The sequence below is a fragment of the Nothoprocta perdicaria genome, unplaced genomic scaffold, assembly GCF_003342845.1.
Source record: "Nothoprocta perdicaria isolate Ctin4 unplaced genomic scaffold, notPer1 scaffold_140, whole genome shotgun sequence".
Lineage (NCBI taxonomy): Eukaryota > Metazoa > Chordata > Aves > Tinamiformes > Tinamidae > Nothoprocta > Nothoprocta perdicaria.
Genome location: NW_020454539.1, coordinates 1,136,330 through 1,163,156, shown reverse-complemented (window position 1 = coordinate 1,163,156; position 26,827 = coordinate 1,136,330). Strand labels below are relative to the sequence as shown.

The window sequence follows — 26,827 nt, the reverse complement described above, 5'->3', positions numbered from 1 at the left end:
ACATTGCTGTTTTCACAGACATACATAAATACAATCGAGGGTAGTTTGCCTGGGCTTGTAAAGAGAACATGCCATATCTGAGAGGCTTATGGAGAGGACAGTATATATAGAATGTTTCTTTCAATCTCTGTGTAACCAGCCAGCCTTTGTCAAACATTTTAAGCAGTCTGAAAATGAACCTACAGAAKAGAGGGACATTACAAGGAGTTCATTCACCTTTAACATACAACTAATACAGCTGAAATTTCTGATGGTGGGACATGGGGAAACTCAAGGTTGTGAAGAACTGAGGCATCAAACAGACAGCTACAAAGCACTGTAAAATTATGCTCCTATTATAAACCTTTAAGGAAAAAAACTGTTGCCGTTTTAAAATCAACACTCCAGGCAACAAAAATAAACACTCTGCTAAAAAGGGGATTGTGATTCATGCTTCCATACGAACACTGCTGCACAGTTCAAGTGAAAAGGGGATAACAACATTTCAAAACTCCAGAACACAGTTTTTCTGCCGAAACGTACCTGAATTTCTGCAGTAATGGCAGCGTTGAGGGCAGACTCTAAGCCTCCATCAGCCATCAAGCTGCCCACCAAAAGGTCAATCATAAATCTACGGCCTGGACTTACACTCATTTCATTCCCTGAAACTAAGAATGGAAGAATCGTTTAACGAACTAGAAATGAAAGCACAAAGTCATAGGTTCGTTTGGGGGGTTTCTGSTTCATCTTGGGACGTACCCGCGCTGGGCAGGAGAGCGGAGAGCGCCCTTGCCCGCTCCTCCGCCGTAGGCAGCAGCACCGACCAGCCGCTCTGCAGCACGGCTTGGGCGGCCGACTGCACGGTATTGAGGACGCCGGCGTTGCTGGCCAGCGTAACCACCGTCTGCTTCAGGCTGTTGAGCAGGATGCCGCCCAAACCCAGGCCGAGGCACTCGGGATCCACCTGGTGACTAATGGCAGCGTGCAGCTTGGAAAACAAACCAACAGAAATTACGTTAGCTTACTCATCTAAGCATCTCACCTATAAATCTGTAAAATGAAAGGGAAGGGGTTTGCTCAAACACATGCACATCTCTCTTTTTTAATTAAAACTATTTTAAACCAGAGGATTGCAGCCTTATATAAYTAAATAACCCAAAGCTATGAATAATAACAACCTAAACCTAATACAGTTTCTAAACTCCACCTGAAGACAATACTGTTTCTACTTTCCTACATTATGCTATGAAAAGCAGCACATCTTCAGTAAGTGTCAAATACCCAAAGATGCTCACTCTTCTAAAGGCTAATTAAAACATTAAGTGTTCAAAATCTGTTGACAGCAAGTACTATATTCAGCAAGTATACCAATTTACATTTTATTTTTATAGTTCATTTTAAAGGCAACTCAAAAACTGTCAAACGAAAAGCTTTTTTGGCAGCCCTAAGCTGTAAAGCAAGGAAAGCTAACGTTAAAACAAATACCACCTGCAGAATTCCAAAGGAAAAGCAATATTGTATTTAATTCATTTTTTAAAAAAAATCATTAAAATGCTTTTAAGCAAACTAAGCCCACAATCTTCCTTCAGGTAGTTGCTGAAACACTTATCCCAGCGGCTACCCAACAAGAAATTGAGGGTACCTGAAGCCTTAGAAGGTTTAATGTGGCCACGGCCATGCACTCCTTTTCCTGAGGTGGAGGCCAATCCGAGCTGCCATCCATTCCCTCCGACACTTGTCTCAGTAAGAGATCCAGCTGCTCAAATGTCATGGAGCAAACGTCCACCACAAAAGGCACCCGCAAACCAATCGACCACTCCGAGCATGATGACCAAGCAAAACTCTATAAACAGAAACAATGTAGAAAGGATAACAGTTATTTCCATATATACGGAGAGCATTGATTAAAGACAAGTGCAGAGCTAACATGAACCTTTGAACAGTATTAAGTACAGCAACTGTATAAACACATCTGCTACAGAGAACCTCTTGCAACCTTGTAAGTACATACAAAACACTACCAAAACTAGAAAACAACTGCTTTTTATCACATTATTTTCCAACATGCTGTTATGCCAATCCAGGTACCTCACTATCACAGCGTTGCACCAGAAATAACAAGTAAATAGCTAATATCCTCAATAGCTGAGAGAGGCCAAGCTAGTCAGTGCTTTTTGGTAGAATAACTGCACGGTAAGCACTGCTTTTGCCAAGTCTTACACTATTCAGAATGAGAAATACCTTAGTACGCAGGCACAGAAGGAGAGAATGGGATAAGTGTACAGAAGTAGTCTCGGAGAGAGAAATCAGGACAAACCACAAATAACAAAACTTAGAAACTTACCTGGGCAGGCCCACAAGCAATTCCAACAATATGCTTTGTGTCTAGTCCTGGCAGAGCTGCGGGCTCTGGTTTGGTGACCCGCAAGGTATCAAAATGCTGACACTGATCGTTGTTCCCCCAGCTATGCACTTCACTGTCCTCGGTCAGCGCCAGGCAATGGGTAGAGCCAGCTGCCACATCTATCACTTTTTTTCCTGACAAGAACATCAAATATTGAAAATGTAGCTTAAAAGCTACAGTGACTGACAGAAAAACAGTCGAGATGAGCAAAACCACAGTATTTACAACCACAGTTGATTGTGAACATGCCATGCGCATCCACTGCCTCCGCTACGCGTGTGTAGCAAGTAGGAATGCCCAGCACAGGAGACTGAAGTGTTCAAAGATTCTCAAGAGAGAGCTTCAGAGACAAAGTCTACAGGCTTGCAAGAGTCTTGCTCTGTTTTGTAAACTTTCTATTTAATTATTCAGTAAGTTTTTCTTTCATCTCCCCCTACAAAATCTCAAATTTCTCACAAACAGAAGAAACATCCTTCAACCCTCTTACAAGCTGGTCAAAAATACTTACAAAAGCACAATGTTAAGGACATCACTATTGGCCAATGGCTCCCGTTTATCTTATTCACTTTCTCATCCTAAGTAATTATTTATTTGCATGAAAATGCAGAAAAAGGTTTTAAAAAATTACTTCTCTGAGGCTAATAAAAGAAAAGCAGTAAGAATATGGTGAACACAGGAGATGAAGCAWTTAATTTGACAAAGCRTCTCCAAGTCTGATGGAATTTTGGAACAGGCTACCCAGGGRGGTTGTGGAGTCTCCTTCTCTGSARGTCTTCAAAACCCGCCTGGATGCCRCCCTGTGYCACRTGCTCTRGGTGTGCCTGCTTGAGCAGGAAGGTTGGACTAGATGATCTCTAGAGGTCCCTTCCAACCTTAAATATTCTGTGATATTCTGTGAATTTTAAATGTATAAAAGACAGAAGTGGTGAGAAATATACTACTATCTACATAAATGCAACAAAACAAAAAAGAACACATCAGTGTACATGGTATTGTCCATCTTGGAGACTGGATCACTCGCATGAAAATAAATAGTTGTAACAACAACAAAAAGACCTTCTGAGTATTTCCGTATTCCAATCATTACCTTTCAAGCCTTCCAACAGTTTGGGATATCGAACGTGCTCCTCTGTTCCATGCCCAAGTCGCTGATTGTCACCTTTTCCCCACGTGTAGACCTGGCCATCTTTGGTTAAAGCAATAGAAAACTGACTTCCACAGCGGACTTTCACAATGTCCAGGTCTTGMAGTTTTTCTATTAACTTAGGAGTCTTGCAACCATCGCTGCCTCCTCTTCCTAGTTTTCCATAATCTCCATCACCCCATGACCACACTTGGCCTTTAGAACAAAAGAAAAATCAATACATACACATYAATAATGAATTAATTTTTAATGTAAGGACTATCTATTCTGACAAGTAAGTTCTTAAAAACATCAGATTTAAATATTAGCACAAATTTGAATAGYAGTTACAAATTCACCTCTGATTGTCCTTGAAATTAAGCAACTAGGAAGAAAAAATTTGCCTAGCGGTCCCTGATATGAAAAGTTCTCAAACTGGCAAAACAAAACACACCAAGCATAGCATACATCATGCACTGAAAATCCACTAGTATACAAAAGTTGTCATTTTGCCTCTATCACTAAATTCACTTAACAGCTCAAGACTGGTCAATCTATATGCATCCAAAAAGAAAGTGTTCCTAACTCCTGTTGTTGTCAGCTAGCTTCTCAGAAACGCTGGGAAGCAAGGGAAGCATGTAAGAAAAGGAAGGCTTCTGCCTGCTGCAATAGCACACCTTTCTGCTTCTATATAGCTCTTAACACCATAAATTGGCTGCATTTTAAAGAAATGACTCACTTCCAAGAGCTGTGCACCTGCGAATCGTGGACTCGCACGGTCAAATCCACATTTTGAATTCACCTCAGCAGSTACCTGACCCAGGGCTGCTGGGAAGCAGCATTTCAAGCACAGCCTTTCTCTGGTAGTTCCCACTTGCTGATCCAGACAACCCTCTTTCTCAACAATATGGCTCTTGTAGCAACAGGAGCTATTTGCATTAGTACTCTCCATAATTTAATGTACATGTGTATATATGTACTATTTGTGTATATATTACACATTTACGTGAGTATTCTAAATAGATAAGTAAAATGCAAATATATACATATGCATAATTAAAGTATATCTATGTGCACAGAAGCATGTCTGTATATGTTATTTGTAAAATGTATGCAAACTTGTATATATGTATTTCTTCAAAATCAATGTCTGTTTCAAGTTCTTATGGAATTTAAGCCACTAGAAATAAACATGAAATCTTCAGCATAGGTATCTGCTATAGGTATAAAAAGATAYTTTTACTTAAAAGTATTAGATTATTTTGCTACTAACCATTTTCAGTAACTGCAAGAGTCTGAGCATCTCCACTCCCACAGGACACGTCAATAACTTTCAGTCCTTTCAGCCCAGAGACCAACATAGGGATAGTCTGATCTTCACTGGAACCTTCAAAAGAAAGAAGACCAGGAAAGTTTGAGTTTTCTCATTTTTTGCTTTTATTTGGTTTTGGTTGTGGTTGTGGGTTTCAGGGATCTCTTTGTGTTTTTTTTTTTTTTTTTTTTTTTTTTAAAATGGGGAGAAGGGGGAAGAAAGCGACAAGGAAAGGAAAAGGGGAGGGAAGGTTGTTTTAAACAGATTTAAGCATCATGATTAAGGTCCCATGTCATTTCTCATGTATCTAATTCTGATTTAGACCATGAAGTAGACTTAATGAGGAGGCATGAGGACAAGGGGTCAAGGCAGGTGTTTCTTACCTCRAGTTCCCATTAATTCCCATTTCAATATACATGAGACCATATGCTCTTCTCAAAGCAGTTGTAGGTATATCAAAGAACATTACAAATACCCACTGAACATTCCTGTGCCGTTATTTTAAGATATCAAGTAACTTACCATGACCCAGCCTGCCATAGTTTCCTCGTCCCCATGTATACAGCTCTCCTTCAGCTGTAATGGCTGCACTGTAGGTGCTTCCACATGCAATATGAACAACATGTTTCCCAGCCTGCTTCCCAGATAAAGCAGTTATCATCTTTGGTTCTTCCAGAGGACTATTTAAAAGAAATGCAGTATTTCACTACACATGATATGATAAATAGTTAATGAAAGATGTGCTATATTTGTTAGAAAATAATTGCTGCAATTACAGATGCAAACGTTATTACTAGTCTGACACAGCAAGACTTAAGTAGAGTTATAAGTCAAAAAATGGAGTTCAGCAAAATACACTTCATCACAGGGAGACCTGACATCTATTGCTTTTATTTCCAACAGAGTGACTGACCTACGGATCTTTTAGTTAACCTGATGGGCATTTGTTCTTTCATGAGACTTTCTAAGGTATGGAGAACATATACTAACACTGTACTGAAATATACTCATTTCTAAAGCAATTGCCTTTATGGTAATTTCATATGAAAAACGACCCACCATATTAAAATCCAYAAAACATTTGCATACATAAGCATTGTCAGTTACTATGCCAGCATTAACAGTCGATTTGCTTGCTGAATTGGTCACAGCTATCTGACTAGGATAGGACCCAAACTATCTTATTTGCCTGATTTGTTGCCAAAAACTTAATGATTCAGACATACTAGTGGTCTTCAACAAATCATGATCAGAGTACATTCACTTTTGTTCATGACTTCATTGCCACTGGCAGTATCTCTGTAATATTTCTTTAAAGGGCTCATACACAAAATAAACAATTTCTGAGTGTGGAACTCAGAATATATGTTATGTTATGATCATTTGTATTACATACACTGTATCTCCATGGCCTAGTCTTCCACCATCTCCACAACCCCAAGAGAAAACTTCCCCATTAGCTGACAAGGCAAGATAGTGATGTCCATCTGAATGGGCTGCAATCTTCACAATATTTCTGGAAGCCAGACTCTGCACCAGCTGTGGTCCCTGTGAACCAAACAAAAGCAACACACAAGCTGCTTATATTTTGAATCACTTGCCCATACACAGAAAGATGAGACAAGATTTTCCCACCACTTCAGCAATATTCTGAATTAATAATAATTCAGTGAAGAAGAAAATAACAGTTCAATAATATATGTAAGTGCAMATATTGAATTCTGACAAAACTAATGCTCTGAACTTGTTTTCATCTCATCCTTTAAAGGTCTACATGATAGTGCTGTTTATCTTAACCTTATAGACTATGAACATGCCTGCTACTGTAGAGTTTTATTTAAGAAACTACACAATTTGGGTATGGCAATATATCACAGAACAGAAATCCATTTTATAGCTGCCTACTATCTGTTACCAAGATGAGTGTACTGATGAAAGCAGTTATTAATATGTTCATAATCTCCACCTTGATAAAAATTACAGAAATCAGATATATTTAATCAATTCAATAAATGATCAAAATCMTAACTTCTAAAACTTCAACAACAGAGAAGCTCACAAGTTACCATGTCCTCATCTACTCCCGAGATACTACCAATAGTAAGAGCAAATTCATGGTATAAAATACTGAAGAGAACAGGTCTAGAAATCCAYGTAAAAACCACTCACCAGGGTATCACTGTTGTATGCCTGTGTGTAAACACGTCCATTTCTAGATAATATCAGAAAACGTTTCTCTGCACAGGCAACCTGAACCACTCCAAGATTGGCAAGTCCTTCGCACTGCACTGGGCCACTCACATTAGCGTAATATTTCCAACCTATTAGGCCCCAAGCAATGACCTCCTGCAGAGATCCCTGGAAAATGAAAAATTCCATCAAGTATGAATTTTGAAATATGTGGCTTGGTTAAAATATATAAAGCAGAACACTTTCTAAGACTTCAGTATCTTTCGAGTATGAAAACTATCACAGTCATCACTGCCAAYAGTCACTAATCTTATCTCTCAGCAGAATTTCAAAAGCAAAGACCTGCATGCATCACACCATTTAGTGTTAGAGTTCACTATGAGTATATATAGTGAGTGTTCAGAGATTCTTTAAGCTAGGAAGTTTAACATTTACTTTTCCATATATCAGACTTCAAAATTTATAAAGTCTTGTCCTGAGGATTTACTCTTCAAAAATATAGGCAACAGCCCAACGAACAGCAGCAGTCAATGCTGTAATAAGACATGTTCCACAAACCATACAACTACATTTGAAGGCTGATTTACCGAGAAAGGGCTATACCTAATTAAAGATTCCAAAATAAGAAAAATTTAGACAATTCAAGGTTGCCATTTGATAAGAAAAAAAAAAAAAAAAAAAAGGCAAACAGAAGGATTTAGGGAGTTATCTTTCTAAACTGAAAACTAGTTATACTTGAGCTAAATAGATACAGATGTACACAGACACACTAGCTACGCTTCAAATGTGAGGAAGTAAATCATACCAAACCTGCTGTTGCAAAGAGTTACCTTGTGAGATGTAGGAGAGCTGCACTGGGGAGGCATGCAGGGGGTGGCCAGGCGGTCTAGGTGGGCCATGATCACTACAGCTGTTTGTCTCAGATCAATTGCTAGTTCATTGTCCTGTGGTAGGGTCAGATACCTTAGAAAACTTTCATTTGGACTCAGAGGAAAAGTCAGCAGCTGAAAAAGAAGAAGGAGCTGTCAGAAAAACATTCCCAGTATTTCTGTGCCACTACACATACAGAGCCATGATACACTTTAGACATCCTGAGTACCTGCATGAGTTTAAAAGAACCTAAATCAACTTTGCTCATCTTTTCTCCCGTGGTAAAGGAAAATTCCAAACACATTCATCGAGGAAAATATACACTATAAACTTTCCTGCTCTATTTTACCAATATCAATAATGTGCACTGAACATCATAGTTTAAATCCAAGCAAAACAATCCAAACGTGTAAAAAAATTAACTGGCCAACACTAAGTTAATAGTCACAAAAGCAGCAGCACTTTGAAACACAAGGCTTACCTTTAACAGTGCCATAAAATTACTCTGCCTCATGAAATTCAAACGTATACATRACAATCAAACAGCAGCACTCTATAAATCTTTTATGCAAAACACTTAATGCAGAAGTACATCAAAAACCCGTTTCCATAAATGTATTTTTTTTTGTCAGGCAGAAATTTGATACCAACATAATGTTCTTTTCAAATAATCTACAGTTAAGTACCTGAATCTCATCCTCAGTATTGGGCACGTCCTTATTACATATTATACTCTGAAATCTTTGCAATAAAGGTAGRAGGGGTGCACTTGTTCCCTGTGCCGATCGCTCATTATCTGTTTCCCTTGTTCCATTATCCCAAAGTTGAAGCAGCAACATAACCGCYGACAACATTTGGCTGAAAGAGGAATTTTACACCTTTCATCAGTAAGCATTCCTAAAGAAATTATTTTAAGTTATCCRTGAAACTACCCATGAAATATTTTTAATATTAGTAACACCAGATACCATGGATTTCCATTTGAAGCAAACAGGAAAATATCAAAGATGGATTTTGCAATCTAGATAACATAATAGCCTTTTTTTTTTTTGCATGAAACTTTCAGAAACTAATAAAATTAGAATGCTAAACACAAGAAATTCAAACTATTCTTATTTACTTGACAGAGAAGGGAAAATGAATAAAAAGTAGTGGGTTTTTTTTTGTTTTTTTTTTTCCTTTTTTTTTTATTTTTAAGATTTTAGACTTGTGATTTTTTTTTCCTTTTTTTTTTTATTTTTAAGATTTTAGACTTGTGATTTTAGACTTGTCCCAAGTACAGCACATGAGGACTGGGGGGTGGAGGGGAGGCATGGCAAGTTGGCTTCAACATTAGGCTATGTTTTAAGTAATTGTTGATGGCTACTAACAACTGCAAGATTTGTTCTAAAGTTGAGGTGAACTTAACATGCATTTTCACAAAAAGAGCACAACCTAACGTTATTCTCTTTATGCTATTTATGTTGATGCAGCAGCTCAACATAAATTACCTTTGTTTACAAAGAACTAAACCAAATCAAACTAACAGCATCTGCCTAGGCATTTTAAGGTGATTCCTACGTCTCTTTACCTGTATTCTGGTAAAGTTTTASCCGATAGAAATAATCATTGCTATTTATTCAGTGCTACTTTAACTGGCAGTGATTAGGAAATGAGAATGTGTCAGAGGAATGTTGAATGTCCTACATGACAACAACAYTGCTACTTAAACCTCCTTCAACTAATGTCCGACTTGTGACTCAAGGCCTAAAGCTATTTTAGATCTGTAGCCAGTTCCATCATCACTAATTTCATAGTATAAAATAGGGCTTCCTGCAAGCGCAGAGGAGCTCATAAGTTGTTACTCCTCTCATTAGTGCAGAAAACGTTGATAAGCTTTGAACCACAAATATTGTGCTAAAAACAATGAAAACCAAAGGCAGGCATGGCCCAGGCCCTTCCAACAAACACTAATGGCTAAAATTAAAGAGGTGCTCATGCTTCTCACCTTAGCGTGCCTCGCTGCACTGCCAGTTCTAGCAATATGGCAAGAGCCAAGTGCTGGTCTTGTAATGGAATGTTTCCYGGCCCTTTGGTACTGGGAGCGCCATGAACATCTCTGTGTTTAACACAAAAAGCACACACACACAATCCACGGTAACTCAGAAATAACTGGCAGATTATTTGCTTCACAAAACAGATATTTGCTTAACAAGAGCTTCTACATCACACCAAGAACCACCTAAACTTAAATGTGTTTCCAGTAATTCAAAAAATCACAATTCTCTTGTAATAACTGTTGTAAGAAGATAACTTTAAACTGCCTTAAGCAAAGGGGAAAAGCAGGCAATACTCTAAGTCTCTTAAACTTCATTTATAACAAGTCTTCATTTATAACTATACTGGAAAGGTACGGTTAAATAAAGCTATGTATTTYATTACCAAATATCATTCTCCATGTAGATACAGCTTACATTAGTGATACATTCTGAGGGTGAAATTATAAACAGTAATTCAGAATATTTATAGACAGATTTCCTTTAGATAGTTAAAGGAATCAAATCATATTTAAAGAGCATCATTTCAACAACTGGTGTGTCGTTCATTTGCTTCATACTGCAACATTAGGAAAATGTTTCTCTTAATTTTGCATAAACTGTTTTGCTTAGACTATCAGCTGCTACAGATGCAAGTTTGCTATTAGGTAGCTACTTCAGCAACAATCACCTTTAAAAATAAAAAAAGGAAAGAGAAAAAAAGAAAAACTTACCCAGTGACAACAGACCTTAGGAATTTAGTAGCTCTTTCTACAACTTCCAGCCATACAGAGGACACAGTTCCTTCATCAAAAAGTGATGCCTCTGGCAGCGCCCGCAGTGCATCAAGTGATTCCTGTAGCAACTCACTGCAGAGGTCTGCATCCTCACCTGGGGGTCACAGTAAAACCAGTTAAACCCACATCTTGACAGAAAGCACACCAATTCCTGTATACAATACTTTGTAGATTACTTTTACCTCAGCCTTACAAGTTACTTCAACTGAGAACCCATCAGATGCATATTATTAATTTGCACACAAAATAATTTACTGCAAAACCTCAAGAACTCTCTATTTCACCAAAACCAAAGTGAGGTGTGATCACAACTTCTGTAACTGCTTATTTTCCTATGCTTCCATTGAGGAAACTGAGAAAAAGGGGCGGGGGGGGGGGTGAAAAGGGACTGGCTGGATAAAGAAAACTAAAGAGCTGCAGGGCAAGTGCAAGTCTGAACAAAAGATAAGTTAAGGCGGCATAGATGATATTTCTGTCACATGAAACTTTCCTAGTGTTGACAACTACTGTCAAGTGCATAAATGATACACAAACTAAACACCAGTTTCTCCCTATTGCTCCAATTGCCTCTTTTCAAACTACTATATTACTACAGGTCAGTAAGTTATTTATCCTCTTTAAAGGACTGCTCTCACATTTCTGAAGTCAGGCATTAAAAATATGTTCTGTACAGAGAATCCCCAATTTACTTTCCTGAGCATAAAGTCGGCATGTCAGATTCCTGGTACAACAAAGCACCAGTGCTGGCAAGGTTGTTGGCCATAACACCACATAAAACATTTGCATGATTATGCAAATCTACCAGAGCTATAAAAACATTATACAACTCTATGCAAATATTTAATAAACATGCTTCAATGAATCATCTGTTTTCTAATCAAACACAAAAGCAATAAGCTAAAAGRTAGACCTACCCGACCTCCATGCTCTACGAAGGAATGCAAATGCAAACGAAAGTGCTGCTCGGGATCCAACYCTTGCAAGTCCTTCTACACCTTTGCCTACAGGTCTTGGGCTAAAAAATAAACACATATGTATAATCTCTAAATAATTCATATAATAGTGATACATAACTAGCAATTATTTGTAAAATTTAAAAGTGTAACATAGCAGTTGTAATTTATATACATGTAGAAAAATACACATAATTTAAATTTATGAAGAATTTTAAGTCCCTTGAGAGAGACAGTGGGAAATATCTAAATGTTAGTAACCAATATTCAACTAAAGAAAGAAAATCTACCCCTATCTAATCTCTCTAAAGAAAGAAAGAAAGAAATCATCAGAGATTCAAAACTTTGTTCAACTACCTAAGGCTTCACTTGCCTTTTTTTTTTCTGGTTTTAAGTCAATGGTTTTAACGGTCAATTGTCCAAGGGTTTTAGGTCMATCTAAACATGGAAAGCTGTAGGCTTATTTCTTACTCAGCTAGATTTCTGGAAATATTTTCAGAAAATATTTGAAGTACAGTATTTCTTTCCCAAGCTAAAGAAATTTATGTTCAACTCATATGTACTTAAAGTTTTAATTTTATTATGTGCCTTAAGTTAGCAAACACCAATAAGGTTTATTAATATTMCTAGAACTATGTAACCTCCCTATCAGCAACAGTTTTGAATCAGGGTTTATTTCTGAATAGAACAAAAGGAACATCTCAATGAAAAAAAAAGTGTGCTTACAGCTCAAGAATAGCAGCCACAGCAATAYTGTAACTAAATGACAGCCAAAGAGGAATATTGCGTGGTAGAAAACACCACTTAATACTGTCTTACGAAATAAGAAAAATGTGACTATTACAATTCATGAAGGAGGGAGAAATCATGTTACGCTCTCAGATGTGGGTTAGTAACAACTTGCAGTTACCTTTTCTTATCCACAGCAGGCAGGGGAAGATTGCTGCTTTTCCACTTAACCTTGACATTCTCCTGCAGGACGGTTCGGTTCAACGCAATGAAATACCTTTCCAGGATGACCAGCCTCTGCTTTAGCCGCATCGCCGAGAGGGCCGTCGTAGCCGTTTGGGTGGCCAGAGTTTGCTGTTCCTTCACTAGGACGTGGAGACACTCCTTCAACTCATTCACGTCTAAGGGGCACAAAAAGGCAGCTTTATAAGAGGACCACCTGTAGGCACTACCAAGGAAAGTCAAGGCAAACTGAAAACTATGCATTGCCCTAAGTATGAATCTCTAAAACACTGAAGYGGTTTCCATTTATAATATACAGACTTCTGATCCACTGCACGCGTAASTATGGGTCATATTTAGCAGTTATTTAGTTTCAGAAAGGTATAGTCATCAACAAGATGCGTTGTGTGTGAATAAATCTGAACTTCAGCATTTCAAGGCTGAAATGATGTCATATGAAATATTTATGCAACCGCTTTAAACAAGCAAGTTAGACAGCAAATTCTTATCATCAATAGTCCTTGCAGTCAGACTCCTAAGGAGAGGCAACAAGCTTAGTACTCGCGAGGATATGCTTTCATTTTGCACTGATATACCTTATCTTTAGTTTCTTAGAAGTTAGTAGTAAGCTACTCTCAGATGCCCTAGGATCATTGYCAGGAGCTGCTAAGTCTAAACCAAATGTCAGGAATTGACAAGACACTTGTAAGTACTGTTAAAAAAATGAAGATCCACCATGAGCAGTACCACCAGAGAATTAATTCTTGGTTTATTAGAAAAGGCAGTCAACAGACCAAAGTCTTCATAACCTAGTAACAGATGGTAACAAGGACAGTATAAAAACCACAATAAAACTGGAAACTAACAAAAGCACATAATTGATTTCTTCATTCTTGTAAAAGAAGCTTTAATTCCTTGGACAAACGTGAACACATGTTCTCATAAGGGCTATTTTCTGTCCCTTGATTCATGGCCTGATCACTGGCCACACGCGTCTGCTTTCCACTGAATTGCAACACTCAACCCTCAGTCAATCACACACATGGCCTGCCTCCTACACAGAAGCATTTTCACTGTAATTCACACCTGACTAGATAAAGTGTATGAAAACTACAGGTCTCCACACATGTAACAGTGCTTGTGACATAAGGAGTACATTTTTTGGAACACTTGCCCTTGAGACACTGACCACCTAATCCAAACACCTGTATGACAGCCTCCAGAGCTGAAAACTTTGCCAAGAACAGCCTCAAAACATTTTGCCAACGCACTGGATTTTAAACACCTCAAGAGTTCGATTTAATACACGAACATCTTCAGAACACTTCAAGGTCACCAGTGTCAAGTTCTATAGACTATACAAGAAGAAATGTTTGACCTAACCACACCTAAGTTCATTCCAGTTGTAATAAAATTATTCTTTTTCCTCCTTCTCATCATCTCTTCACAATCTCAAATGGCTACAATTTTATAAAGGCTCTCTGCAAAATTAAGTATATCCTATTTTTTTAATTTTACACATATTTTCTAGTATTTCTTTAATCCAAAAGGGATTTCATAGGCAAAGTGAAGTTAAAGACTGAAACAGCTATTTCAGACTTGCTGCCAGCTATAGTAATCTTAGAGTTCAGACGTCCCAAAACTGAACTAGGGACTGTCTCCATTTTAATAGGAGTAACACTATTTTTAAGTGTCATATAGTTATACATTTCCTCTCTAAGTCTCTAAGCTCCACAAGCCAATTTATCTTTAAGAAAATTTAGTATTTCTTCAGAAGGATTTAGAGTTTATCAGGGAATTGATCAAATGATAACTGGTTTCAATAAAATTCTCCAACCTAAGCAAGATAAACTGCCAATGAACTACACATACTAATGAGAGAATAGTGTATTAATAGCAACGATTCAAGTTTCATCTGAGAAGGTTACAGGGAMCTCTTGAAACAAAACTGTTTACGCTGCTATGGCAGTCTTCAATGCTCAGCGCCCTCTGCAACATTTCGCTTTTTCAGCTATTTTACAAAGGCTGGTTAGAGATGTATTATTTACCTAACTCATACCTATCATATAGGAATCAAACTCTCAACTTAGCAGTTTAAATTCTCAGGTTATCATTAGCAGAGTATTTGCTATCTGACAATTGCAGTCAGATATTCTTCTGTCTGCAGTGGGCATAGGCGTTTGCCATCTTCTGTAGAAATTTACCACCTCCACAGACACTAACATAACTCCTTGTCTTCACTTCTTCATTCATCCTGTTAAAAGTTCTCCACATTAAGAGGAAAAATACCAGCAGCATTTGATCATTTGACAGAACAAAGGTAAGAAGTGATGCATTACAGTTCGGCCAGCAAAAATGGGGAGGGAAGTTGGAAACGCTACTTGCACTTTTGTTTCCAACTTTACAAAAGAATACAAAAAACAACTTCATATACACACTTCACATACTAAATGTTTTCTTAACACTTATTTCATCAGCTGCTGCAGAGAACACTGTATCCTTCTACCTGGCAGGCAAGGGCCCTGGAAACTGCATGTATGCACATAATAATACAAAGGCAAAGACAGAGGGAAGGGAGAACTTGGTCAAACATTTGTCCTTCTACTGAGCCAGTCCTTCTCTCAGCATTTCTAAACATGAGCTTAAGCTATTCCATCAATAAATTATACTACAGGTAGAAAAGTGTCCTTTATATAGTTTTTAGCTTATCATTTTAGTTTGTTTTCAACACCGGGACTGCTTTTAATTACCTTTTGGACACAGCACAAATTTAGATTTAATGCTCCCTTAAAGGAGGAAAATCTGAGCCAGCCTCCTGCCACAACAGAAGCCCAGGCAGTTTCAACTGCTGTTGCTAAGGCCACGTATCTCAACAACATCGCCCCAAATTCACACAGGTCATTTCCATCTGCCCCCTCAGGTATTGCCATTAAAGCAATTCTTAGAGCAATTAGCTCTCCTAGCAACGCCAGGAAACAAGACACAGCATCACCTGAAAAAACAAGCTCTCGCTCAAGCATGAGGAAACCCCACGAGGGTTAGGGCACAACAACAATTTGCCCCCGTTACAGTTTCATTCATCCCTAATACAAACCAGTTCTGGCTACATAAGCAAATTGCACCCACTTGACTTGCATGCTGCTTCTTCAGCTCAAGAAGTCTACATTAAGATTATTTTTGCTGTTACTTTGTTCTATGGGGAAAACAAAGCAGCATTCCCACTGAAATTCCAGGTGTGAAGCAGTATTTGATATTCAGGCAATGATTAAAGTGAATTTAAAGCAACTTTGCCCACAAGTAAGCAATGTTTAGCATCTTCACCGTATCAAATGAGATCAGATTACAGCACATTTGACCCGTAACCTATTTCACAGTTTTTAAAGCTGAGCCTCTGCACAGTTGTTGCACCAGTTAAGCTGCCAAATTTTTCAAGGAATGCTCATTAACCTCTAGCAGTACCACATAAATGCTGTACAGCTATACTGAAAGGCATTGAGCTGGCTCTAGGTTTTATGCTTTGAGAAAAAGATTCAGCCRTAGCATTTTCTGTAAATAAATAAAAATGAATTCCATTTATTTAAGGGAAAATTACACTTTTGAACAGAGGTGTATTAAACGGCTTTTCTGCTTAACTTCCTTTTCCAACACGTTCATATGCACACACATACACAAAGTCATTACACATCCATTAACAACTGGAGCRACCACAAAAGAAATCTTTCCCTCCACCCCTCACAAAAGAAGGATTCTTGTCAAGAACAGTAAGTCATTATAATAAAATAAGAAGGATGTCAAGCAATGACATTTTCATAGATTCTATTGTGCCTTGTAGGCATCTGGACAAGTTATAATTAAACCCAAATTAGAAGCTCGGTTAAAACTGAGTTTAAGAGTTTTAAGCTGGCATTCTTTCCTGAGGCAAACTCATAGAACTGCTTAAAATTCAACYTTCCATGTTTACTAGTGCCATTACAGCCCAATGGCCTAAGCATAAAAAAGGCTTCTGTAAAAGACAGCAATAACTTAATTTAAAAAATAATTTAATTGCAGAGGGAGTGGACACAAAACAGAATACTGCTCCTTAACCATTTGTGCTCCTCCTACACAGCCTCTTTCCTTTTCAAGTCTACAYTCCTTGAGGAAAAAGCTTCCTCCTTTCCCATTTTCTAATTTTCAGGGAACTTTTTCCATTCTCTGTCAACCGCAAATTGCACACAGCTCCAGGCACCTGGATACACTGCAAGGGTGACAAGGAGCCAACACACATGACAAAAAGAATCATGTGGACAAAAASAGATACTAGAGGCAAAAATGTAGACCACTACATAAGAAACTGAAGGTCAGAATCTTTCTAGTAGTAAATTTTGAAATTCTCATCTATGCTATGTGCAAGACTAGGTTTTGTCAAAGAAGAAAAACCCCAATACATGTCCGAAAACGTGTACAGATGCAGGTTCAATTTTACCAGGAACCACCGCCTGTGCAAMATGGATGTTTTCCATCTCAACCAAAACTAAACACACAGAATGAAGGAGACTTAAAAGTTTTCTATGAAGGAGGAGCAGGAGTAGACCCATAAAAACTCAGGGTCTGATACAACACATCTTTTAGGAGTAGTTTTGGGCAATCTACATTCTCAAGGAAGAAATGGAAGATAAGTTAGCAAAATTCAAGAAAATGACAACAAACAGCAGAGTCTCTCTCATATACTGAAAATCAAAATATCAGAAGTAATTCATACATGTTTATAAAAGCGTTTTAAAAATAAGAATAGGGAAAATACAATGCCTTGCTTCAAATGAGACAAAATAGGCTTTACAGATACTTTTGTCTTCCTTCTGTTATCGATAGGATTCAATTCTGAAGCACAAAACTTGAGAGAGCATCTCCTCTTTTAATTTAAAAAAAAAAGATATATATATATATTAACAGTTATTAGTGACAAATCAGTAAGAGGGAGATAAAAGCTTGACTTAATCTCCAGAAAGTAGATTCACTGGGTTCAGTACAGAAAAGAATGGGTGTTCCCATACAAAAACATCCTGCTACAAGAGACACATGAAAGTATCTTTCTCAAAATACATAGTGTGGGGTGATGATACTACCGGGCAAGTTAGTGTTAACAAATTACTCAAACCAGACAATATTCACTTTAAGAACTTCAAGAAACAAAGGGTAAGATTGTGAACTATTAGCTTTAGCAGTAGCCTCACTTTACACATYTTTTTTAATAAGTTTCAGAGAGAATTGGTCTAAAATATAAACCAGGGTTCTTAGTATGTTCAGCAAATTGGGAAGAACTAGAATAAGGAACAGAATTATTGGGTACATCGGTAATACTATATATTAAGCAAGAGTCAACAGAGCACTTGTAAACAGCAAGTCACCTGCCACAAGTCTTGAGGCAGTTCTCTGACAGGGTCGGTCACATGGACAGGGATCCCTTCCTGCTTTTGAAAAACAAAATTACCTTTACCATTTGAAGGAAGACAAGTAAGGAACATTTGCTCAATACCTCTTCCAGTATAAGAGTAACAAGGCTGCCCAGGGAGGCTGTGGAGTCTCCTTCTCTGGAGATCTTCCAAACCCRYCTGGATGCCGCCCTGTGCCCCGTGCTCTGGGTGTCCCTGCTGGAGCAGGGGGTTGGACTAGATGATCTCTAGAGGTCCCTTCCAACCTCAACCATTTTATGAAACTAGTAGAAAAAAAAAAAAAAAAACACCACACCACACACGCACTAAAAGATACTATTCATATACAGCACATATTTGAGTGTATATATAAAGAAAATAGATTAAAGTAGTATAATGAGATTTTTAGGAAGAATCAAGACAAATAGGTTAATAAATACACAAGAGGCGGGGGGATAAAAGAGCACTAATGTGAAGAAGAGGTCTCAACCACCCAAGGCTGAAAGCAGGTAAGAACTGAATGTGAAACAAATGAACCATAAAAAAAATTCACTGCAGTCAAATAATGACTTATTTTTATTGCTATCTTATGCATTTTTTTGCCAAATTTAGCAGAGCAAGATGATTCCTGTTTCTACAGCTTCCCTGTTCTGTTTTGGCAGAGTACTGATCTGAGCATAAACTAGAACAGGGAAAAGCATTTCCCTTTTCTGAACTCATGCCAGGTTGATAAAGCAAAGGAGAGGGGAAAAAAATGTCCTCCTCAACACATGAGGTAAACAGTTTATCTGATCTCAAAGTCCCTCATGGGGAAGCAATATCACAAGGCCCACTGACCTAGTCTGCTGAAGCTCAACAGTGTGACCTTCCACATTCTCAGCAAAATAAGGTTGTCTTACAGCACTTCTCAAACACGGGTGTGCACCATCTAGTGTCTATATACTATTTTCATGTTATAAGACTGAGAGTCATTAGAGTCATTAAATAAAAATAGTTGAATACTGTTCTGAAACTCAGTAAGTCTTATCTGCTTTGTAGAAATTGAAGTGACTGACTTCCTCTTAGATATTTCTGTAAGGCATCTCAAGCTCCAAACTACATATCACATGCAGATTTTTTTTTAAAAAAAGTATCATTTAAAACATAACTCTGAACTTTGTTACTTAAAGTAAGAAATTGAGAAAGAAACCTCCTTTTCAATAAATACATAGCTGCTCTATGGTTGTCAGACAGTTTATAGTTAAACATTTAAGGGTTAATGYCTTTTTTAGAATGGATGACATAAGAAAGCTTAAACAGATTGCCTTATTTTAGGTGAAACTTGCAAAAAGCAGCTACAGTGAAAAGATTTTGGGGAAAAAAAAAAGAATCATAATGGATAAAAATCAGAGTGACTCTAAAGGTAGTTGGTAGCTCTATTTCTGACAAATACAAAAGCAGGCATTACCTGGAAYTGCGAAAGCCATCTGCTAACACTACTCTATAGATAAAATATATATGCATTTGTAATATTGTTTATCTGCCGGTCAACTAATTAATTCCAACTAAGGTGACAAATGATAACAATAAAAAATTCAGAATACGAATTCATTACAGAAAGGCTTTGTACCTAACTTCTAAAATAAAGTATCCATATGTGCAAAAATGTCATAATACATACAAGAACTCAAGTAAATACAAGAAAGTAAAGCTTTCCTTTCCGAAAGCTCCACATACATATATATTCCCTCCCTCTACCCCAAACTAATAGTTTTCCAATTTTTAGTAAATTAATGGGGGGAGCAAGGAAGGTAGGGAGCTTAAAGACCAAYTTTTCATTCCAAACACTTTTATCAGTCAGGAGAAATTTGATAAGAAGTTTGCCATTTAGTTTACCTTTCTATAAAATATTTTTATTTTATTCTTCAGCAACAAACACAGAATAAAAATATAAACAAGAACGCTGTGACCTTTCACTTACATCTCTTGGACACACTCAGTTCTCCCATCCTTCCACTGTAGGAGCAATTCTTTTCGTTCCTCTTACCCGCAAAATTCTCTCTGTCCCAGTGTGAGAGTGACAGCAAATCCATCTGTCCTGCTGTCCTCAAGAAAAGGTGACAAGCTGTTTGGCACAGAGCAGACCAGGCACTGATCTGTGCCACATCAGAAACAAGCTAAATAGCTTCCCTAGCAAACACCGGCTGCACAGGTTCAGATTCTGGCACTGGAGAGACAGCACTTTTTTCCCCCCCAAGTGCCTCTCAGCAAGGGGATAGAAAAGGCAGCACAAAAGATCTCTCCAAAGCCTCTAGATATTAAGGTCCAAAACAGGGAACACCACGCACCACTGGAGTTAAGCATCTTCTTATCTGTGATTTTTTAATTAAGACCATTTATATAATAAACTACTGCTCTGCAGTAACAGGCAGCCRTAAACTTCAACTTTCTCTAATATTTAAAAAAAAAAATTTTTTTAAGCAGTATTTCGATAAGCCACAGAACCATTAGACTAAGATGTGAACATACAGGCAATTCCTTCATCACCATCACAGTTAAGATTCCTGTCAGAAGAAGTCCAAACTGACAACTAATTGCACTAACCATCTGAACCAAATCCCATGAGTCACACAAACACACTTGCCAGACCAAGTAGTCAGGAAAAAAACACCTACATGTTCCCATTAAGCCTCTACAGCCTTCAGAAAATGCAAGCTTCCCAAAACAGGCATTTTCATTTTTGTGTCCATAGCGGAACAGAAAAAATCTGAAAATGTCCTAACATTTCACTTGATCACTGCATTTCTTCCAAACAAGTCGGTTCTGCATTCGTTGAAGTAGCATGAAAGATGCAAATTAACTCTTCAAGTCATGAAACCAATTTAATCCAAAGCTAATAACAGTAAATGTTTAACTTGCAACGGTGCAGTTTATCACTTATCAAAATTCTTCCACTAATCTAACAAAAGCACCTGCCAGTTAATCACTTATCAGACTTACTGCACTAATCTAACAGGCACACCTGTCAACAAGCACGCTTGATCCAATTACTACTTGATGCTACAAGTCGTTATCAACACAGAATATGGGATACTTCAGTGAGAATTACTGAAACAGCTGTAATACCTGGTTGCTTGCCCCATACCCAACTCTCAACGATCGATTTGGCCCGGTAAGTGGGCAGCGGAGTCTCTTCTTCATCTTTCTTGTCTTTGTCGTTCTGCTCTTCCTTCTTTGAAGCAGCTTGGCATTCAGTGCTATCATCTAAAGGAGAGGAAAAAAACTGTTAGGCTACTTATCCCTTGAATTCAGTTTTAGACCAAAAATTTAAAGAAGAAATATTTGGTCCTCAAATTTATAGCAGTACTGTCTGTCAGACAGAGTATAAAGTGTGGAAAAAATAGTATGCATCATACTGTCACAGATACTAAGTTTCATGTGTCATTTCACAATATGGTGACCTGAGAATCAAGAAATCACTGCTGTGATCTTCAGAAACGGATGAACTTTTAAAAGCAATATCCAACAGTCTGGGTTGATGTGCCAAAGAATGCACTGAGTCACATTTTGCTCTCAGCTACTCACATATATTTCAGAAGTTTTTCCTTATTTTCATATTCTATTTCCAACATGGAAAAGACAACAACTATCTTAACTTCAAAGTCAAGGAGAGCTTTATACTGGCATAGACACCAATTTTAATGCAACAGTATTTCAATACCTGCAACATACCTACCATTTTAGTAATTACCAGGAAGCTTTGACAACAATACTGCTGCTTTCTCCCAAGCAGAACTGTTCACAACAGTATTTGCAATCGTTGCAAGATTACTTCCACAGCGATGGAAAACAGACATTAGCCACTTATGTCTGTAATCAAAGGCTGCTTGGGGGACAGAGCCCTGGAACAGGCTGCCCAGAGAGGTTGTGGAGTCTCCTTCTCTGGAGATCTTCAAAACCTACCAGGATGCCAACCTGTGCCCCATGCTGCAGGTGTCCCTATCGGAGCAGGAGGGGTGGACTAGATGTTCTCCAGAGGTCCCTGCCAACCTCAACCATTCTGTGATTAGATGAGAGACCCAACCTTCCAACCACAGCAGCAACTGACATCTCCAAGTCCCTCCTTGGCCATATAGGGCACATGTATTCGCACATCTACACTTCCAGCCCGTTCAATGCGCAAGACTGCSTGGCAAGCCAGGGCCGCACTAGCCACTGTTTTTCTCACTATTTGATACATCTCTTTGGTAACATCTCTCCCCAAAAGCTCTCAGTTCCAGCACTTGCAATCTATTCCCCTCCCCACAACAGATAGATACGCAGTTCTAATTACAGATGTACCAAATTAACGTATTAGCCCCAGCCATTTTTACTAGGCTATTAAAATCAATGCTCCTCCACTTCCATCTGCCAACACGACTCTGCACAGGCTCTTTTGCAGAAGACAGCAACAAGGGATTGGAGCTGCAGCCAGACACAGCATCTGACAGCGGCCTGCTCCACTCGGGGATTTTAGCCTCTTACTACTTAAAGATAAACAAACCACCTCCACCACAACACAAACAGATTCAACAATGTTTCTATCTGGCTTAAAAAAAAAAAAAAAAAAAAAAAAAAAAAAAAAAAAAAAAAAAAAAAAAGACTTAGTTTTAGCTTGATCTGTGATTTCCTGTTTGTTAAAAATTTACTTCACTGTGAAAAACAGCACCGGCCAAACATAACTTCAAGCTGCCTTAATTATACAGGTCTCTAATTAAAGCCAATGTCTCCTAACCTACAACATATGCCCGCACTTAGGTAGCTGCTGAAGACAACAAGCTGATTAAACAGGAGAGAAAACTGCAACATGCAATTTGTCATGGGATTAGGGGGTGAGGAAGGGATAGCAGAGGTCACTTGAGAACAGGAAAAAACAGTTTGGATATTTCACTCCTAAGTGGAAGTCCAACCRAGTTCTTGTTCTCTCACAACACGGAACTCCAAACAGCCTGGCAATCTCCAGCACAGGAACGTGACCATAAACACAACCAAACTGCTTCCACTCCCAGGTACAGGTAACTAATATCAAGGGCACGTTATCCAGTGAGATCTGTGACTCAGCACCYTGTTGGCCCCAGCAGTTCAGAGTGTCCTCATAGCAGCAGGGTAACCTCGCAGCTTCTCCACTGACACACACCTTGGAAGAGGCCGGAGCCCGGGGCAGGCGGGCACCGCGCCAGGACGCGCTGGGATCTTTCGCAGGCAGCTGTGCAACTTGTGTTTTTTAACAGCTTCCTGGCAAAGCACCATGATAATGGGTTATGAACTTGCTTTGCCTAATTCCTCACTGCAAATAGAGAGGGTTCCACTCCAGGTTGGGACTTTAATATAAAAATAATCTTGAATTTAAGCATATGCAAATCCACAAATTAATTATTATTCTTTTCCATATACACAGTTTGAGGAAGAAGGAGGAGGGAGCTGAGCCATAAATCACTTTAAAAACCCTTGTCAGATTGTTCCTTAAAGAATTTTCACTTGTACAAAGTTCTTTGACCCATACAGTACAACAGTGGTTTCAGCCCAGATTTAAAGCAGCAATACAAACTGCTTATCTATGGAACCTGGGCTATGTTGAAAGGTCAGCTTTAAAATCAGCAATTTTAAAAAGAAAATCCTTAACAAAAAAGTCAGAAGAAAGTGAACAGAAAAAAAAACAGCTTTCCTCACAATACTAGTGGCTAAAAAATAGCCCAGTTGGGGAAAGAGAAAACAGCAGGGAGAAGAGCACATTCGGAGCACTGCAGCATCATACACGAGTAAAAGCATTTTTCTGTTTGTCAGGACACCTTTTTCCCTTTATGCAGCTAGTTACTACAAGAGACTGTGAAATAAATACAGTAAAATCACAGCAAGGGAGTTACTTCCACGAGATTACATCAACCACCACATGAAGCATCTAGGAAAGAGTCTTCCAAATCTCTGCTTCAGGGAAAACAAGACTGGTGACTGGCATGGAGCGAAAGCCAAGCCGGGTTCTCAACTCAAAAGAGGGGCTTCCAATGTTATAAATTTGTTGTTTTAGTATAACATTRTAAGACGACAGCTTTCAAAACACTACAGACAAAAACATCCAGTAATGGATAGCGTGGCTTAATCAACTTTTTTCTCAGACTGAAATGTGAATACTGGGGCAGGAGAAAAACTGTAWAAGTTGACCAAGGCAACTACCTCTTTGCTCTATTTCAGTTTCTAATCTTAAGACTCTGAATTTATGCTTAGACAGTCAAAACTTAGCAACTAAAGTAAGCACCTTCAATCAGAAGCCCCCAGACTGAAGTGCAGTACCTGGCCAGGTAAGGTCAGCCTGTCAGAAGAAAAGGAAGTTACAAAACAAGTCCCCTCTGATCCTGCCCTACGTGCGGTCACAGCAACAGCCTGCCCGCTATCRACAGAGGCAGAAAAGGACTCACATTTCATATTCAGCAAAGAAGGTGATTGTCACTGCTTAGATGTCTCAGGCATCTGCTACAGTAAGATCCTGTGCTGTTCCTGAATGCCAATGAACCAAGATAGGCAGGAATCCTYAAGGAGAAGACAGAAGGGCTGCAACCATTTCCCAGCAGAGGCTGCCATGAATACCTTTGTCATTCCCAAGGCAAGAAGTTAGACAGTGTGCTCTGCACGAGCTGTGTTTTAAGACTGCTCTAAAACAGCATTCAGCAGCTTCAGTGCAGGGAAATACTCCACATTCAATCCAAAACTATCATTTGTTCTCTCTGTAAAACAGCAGACTAGGAGAAACTAACATTATCAGATGAAGTCCTAGGTAATCAAGCCATTTCTCACAGCTAGTTTCACCCTAACACACAGCTTCACACGATGAGCAAATTCCCTGCAGCCAGCACAGTTTCTGCAGCACGTGCAAGCTACCTGCTCATCTGTGAGAACTTCCCCTAGGTCCATCAATGCAGGGGCCGGACACACGCTTTGAAGTCCAGCTTCCTCCAGGCTTACAGAAAGTAAAAAATAGGGAGATTTAGGAGTGTTGATTCTGCCTCCACTGGTGACTATTATTCCACTGAATGGGACAAGGAGGCCTTACTGTTTAGGGGATTTAATACTTTTTTTTAAATAAAAATTTCAATTGATAGTTTGAGAGGGAAGAACACAGGCCCATTCACTTGCAAAGCACATCTGCAGAGACTTTCAGGTGTAAAAATCCAGGTCATAGAAAACACCAGTCTCCTAACTCTAAACAAAAAGTAAAGTTTCTCCTCTTCTCATATATAGTACTTCTTAAAATGTGCTTTTAATTATCTGTTGGATAAGCAAAGAGAAGGGATTTTCCATTATGAATCAAGCTATCCAGCAGGACAGCTAGGGACCACCCTCTGTCATGAAAACAAGATGAACCCTACAGCTTCTTGCACACTGAATGCTGGAGCCATCAGCCACCGGATACACCAGTACAGCTGGCTTAGGGGATGTAGAAGAGAGTGAGGGAAACAGCAGGGTTTGGGGGTTTTTTTTGTTTGTTTGTTTTTCCCCMCACACACACACACAACAAAAACTCTAAACCAGATGATTATCTTGTATTCTTCTTCACTACTACACTGGGAGATAAATGTGTTCTGAATAGCAGCCAGCAGAGCCAACTCCCACATGCTGTTACTGTTGTTACCAAGGCTTGCTTTCTCAAAAATCACTTTATGGCATTTGGACTTTATCATCTCTTTGCAGATGCAGCCCCGGATGAGGCTGATGGATTCAACAGAGCTAGTGGACATAAAGGCCTGCCTTTGGGGAGGGAAGGGCAGACAGAAGAAAATAAAAAGCCCAGTGTGTTTCACTAAAGGCAGGTCAGAGGCATGAATCCGATTCTTAATTTGGTATTTTTGTCCTGAAACTTGAATATACCCAACTGAAACAGAAATCCTATCTATATAGAAAATCTAAAAATAATTAAATATATAGATAGATAGATCTGTGTCGTTAACTGTTGTGTCTCCAAAATTCATAGTAACCGTTTCCTACCTTAGGCAGAAGCACCATCATTTAATACTCTTAAGTACAGAGTTTCCAGTATATTAAACGTTAATCTGATCCCACATTTCCCAATGGCAGCCTGATGACTTTGCTGTGCTGGAAATGCACCTGTATTTGGACATCACTACTGTCACAGCTGTGTCCTCAGAAGCTACTTGCAAAGATACACACACAGCCAGCTGAACACATAACYACCCATTTGTAATGCATGTCAAATGCTATATAGAAAAAAGACAGAGAGGTTATTCCTAACCAAATGGTTCTGCTAACAGGTTTAAATAAATAAATAAAAAGCCACATTTGCATGCATGGTGAAGGAGGGCGGGATTACAACTYATGAGCATAAATCAAAACTACTAACAGGCACCATAAAAGAACTAGGTACAGATAACTCTTGTATATATATCTTGTATGTATATCTTTCTTATTTATCTCCAAATTAGTGAATACAACTGCAGAATCTGAATTCCGAGATTAAAATATATTGCCTTTAACACAAAACCACTGATATTAAGATTTAATTACTGGTATGGACTTTCCTTGAACTACATTTGTAAATCCTTTAYGCAAGAAAAGCAGCTATCAGCTCAACGGACTGAAAATGCTTGACTTTGATTTCATGAAATTAAATTGGAGTTTCAAAGTTCAGAGGAACAAATTAAGCACCATTTCTTCCAGTTCCATAACTCACTTTGCTGCCTAGTAGCTTTGACCCAAAATAGCCTTGTTTAGCTTCCTGTTTTCAAAGTGCTAGTAAGATGGTTATATTTCACACAAATCCTGCAGGCCAGCACAATGGCTTTTAAGAAGGCTCA

At 38.6% G+C, this 26,827-nt stretch overlaps 1 protein-coding gene across 1 annotated transcript in view; it reads right to left on the bottom strand.

The window, feature by feature from the left end:
* LOC112943125 (E3 ubiquitin-protein ligase HERC2) overlaps positions 1-26,827 on the bottom strand; it is a 102,007-nt gene that overhangs the window by 62,424 nt on the left and 12,756 nt on the right. The window contains exons 3-18 of the mRNA XM_026034241.1: positions 21,111-21,248; positions 12,554-12,773; positions 11,605-11,705; positions 10,628-10,784; positions 9,866-9,976; positions 8,565-8,736; positions 7,839-8,012; positions 6,988-7,176; positions 6,215-6,366; positions 5,341-5,498; positions 4,780-4,893; positions 3,471-3,722; positions 2,324-2,517; positions 1,622-1,822; positions 739-967; positions 523-647 (exon numbers count right to left, since the gene is read on the bottom strand). Of these exons, the coding sequence (XP_025890026.1) occupies positions 523-647; positions 739-967; positions 1,622-1,822; positions 2,324-2,517; positions 3,471-3,722; positions 4,780-4,893; positions 5,341-5,498; positions 6,215-6,366; positions 6,988-7,176; positions 7,839-8,012; positions 8,565-8,736; positions 9,866-9,976; positions 10,628-10,784; positions 11,605-11,705; positions 12,554-12,773; positions 21,111-21,248 (2,687 nt within the window). The remainder of the gene's footprint in view (positions 1-522; positions 648-738; positions 968-1,621; positions 1,823-2,323; positions 2,518-3,470; positions 3,723-4,779; positions 4,894-5,340; positions 5,499-6,214; positions 6,367-6,987; positions 7,177-7,838; positions 8,013-8,564; positions 8,737-9,865; positions 9,977-10,627; positions 10,785-11,604; positions 11,706-12,553; positions 12,774-21,110; positions 21,249-26,827) is intronic.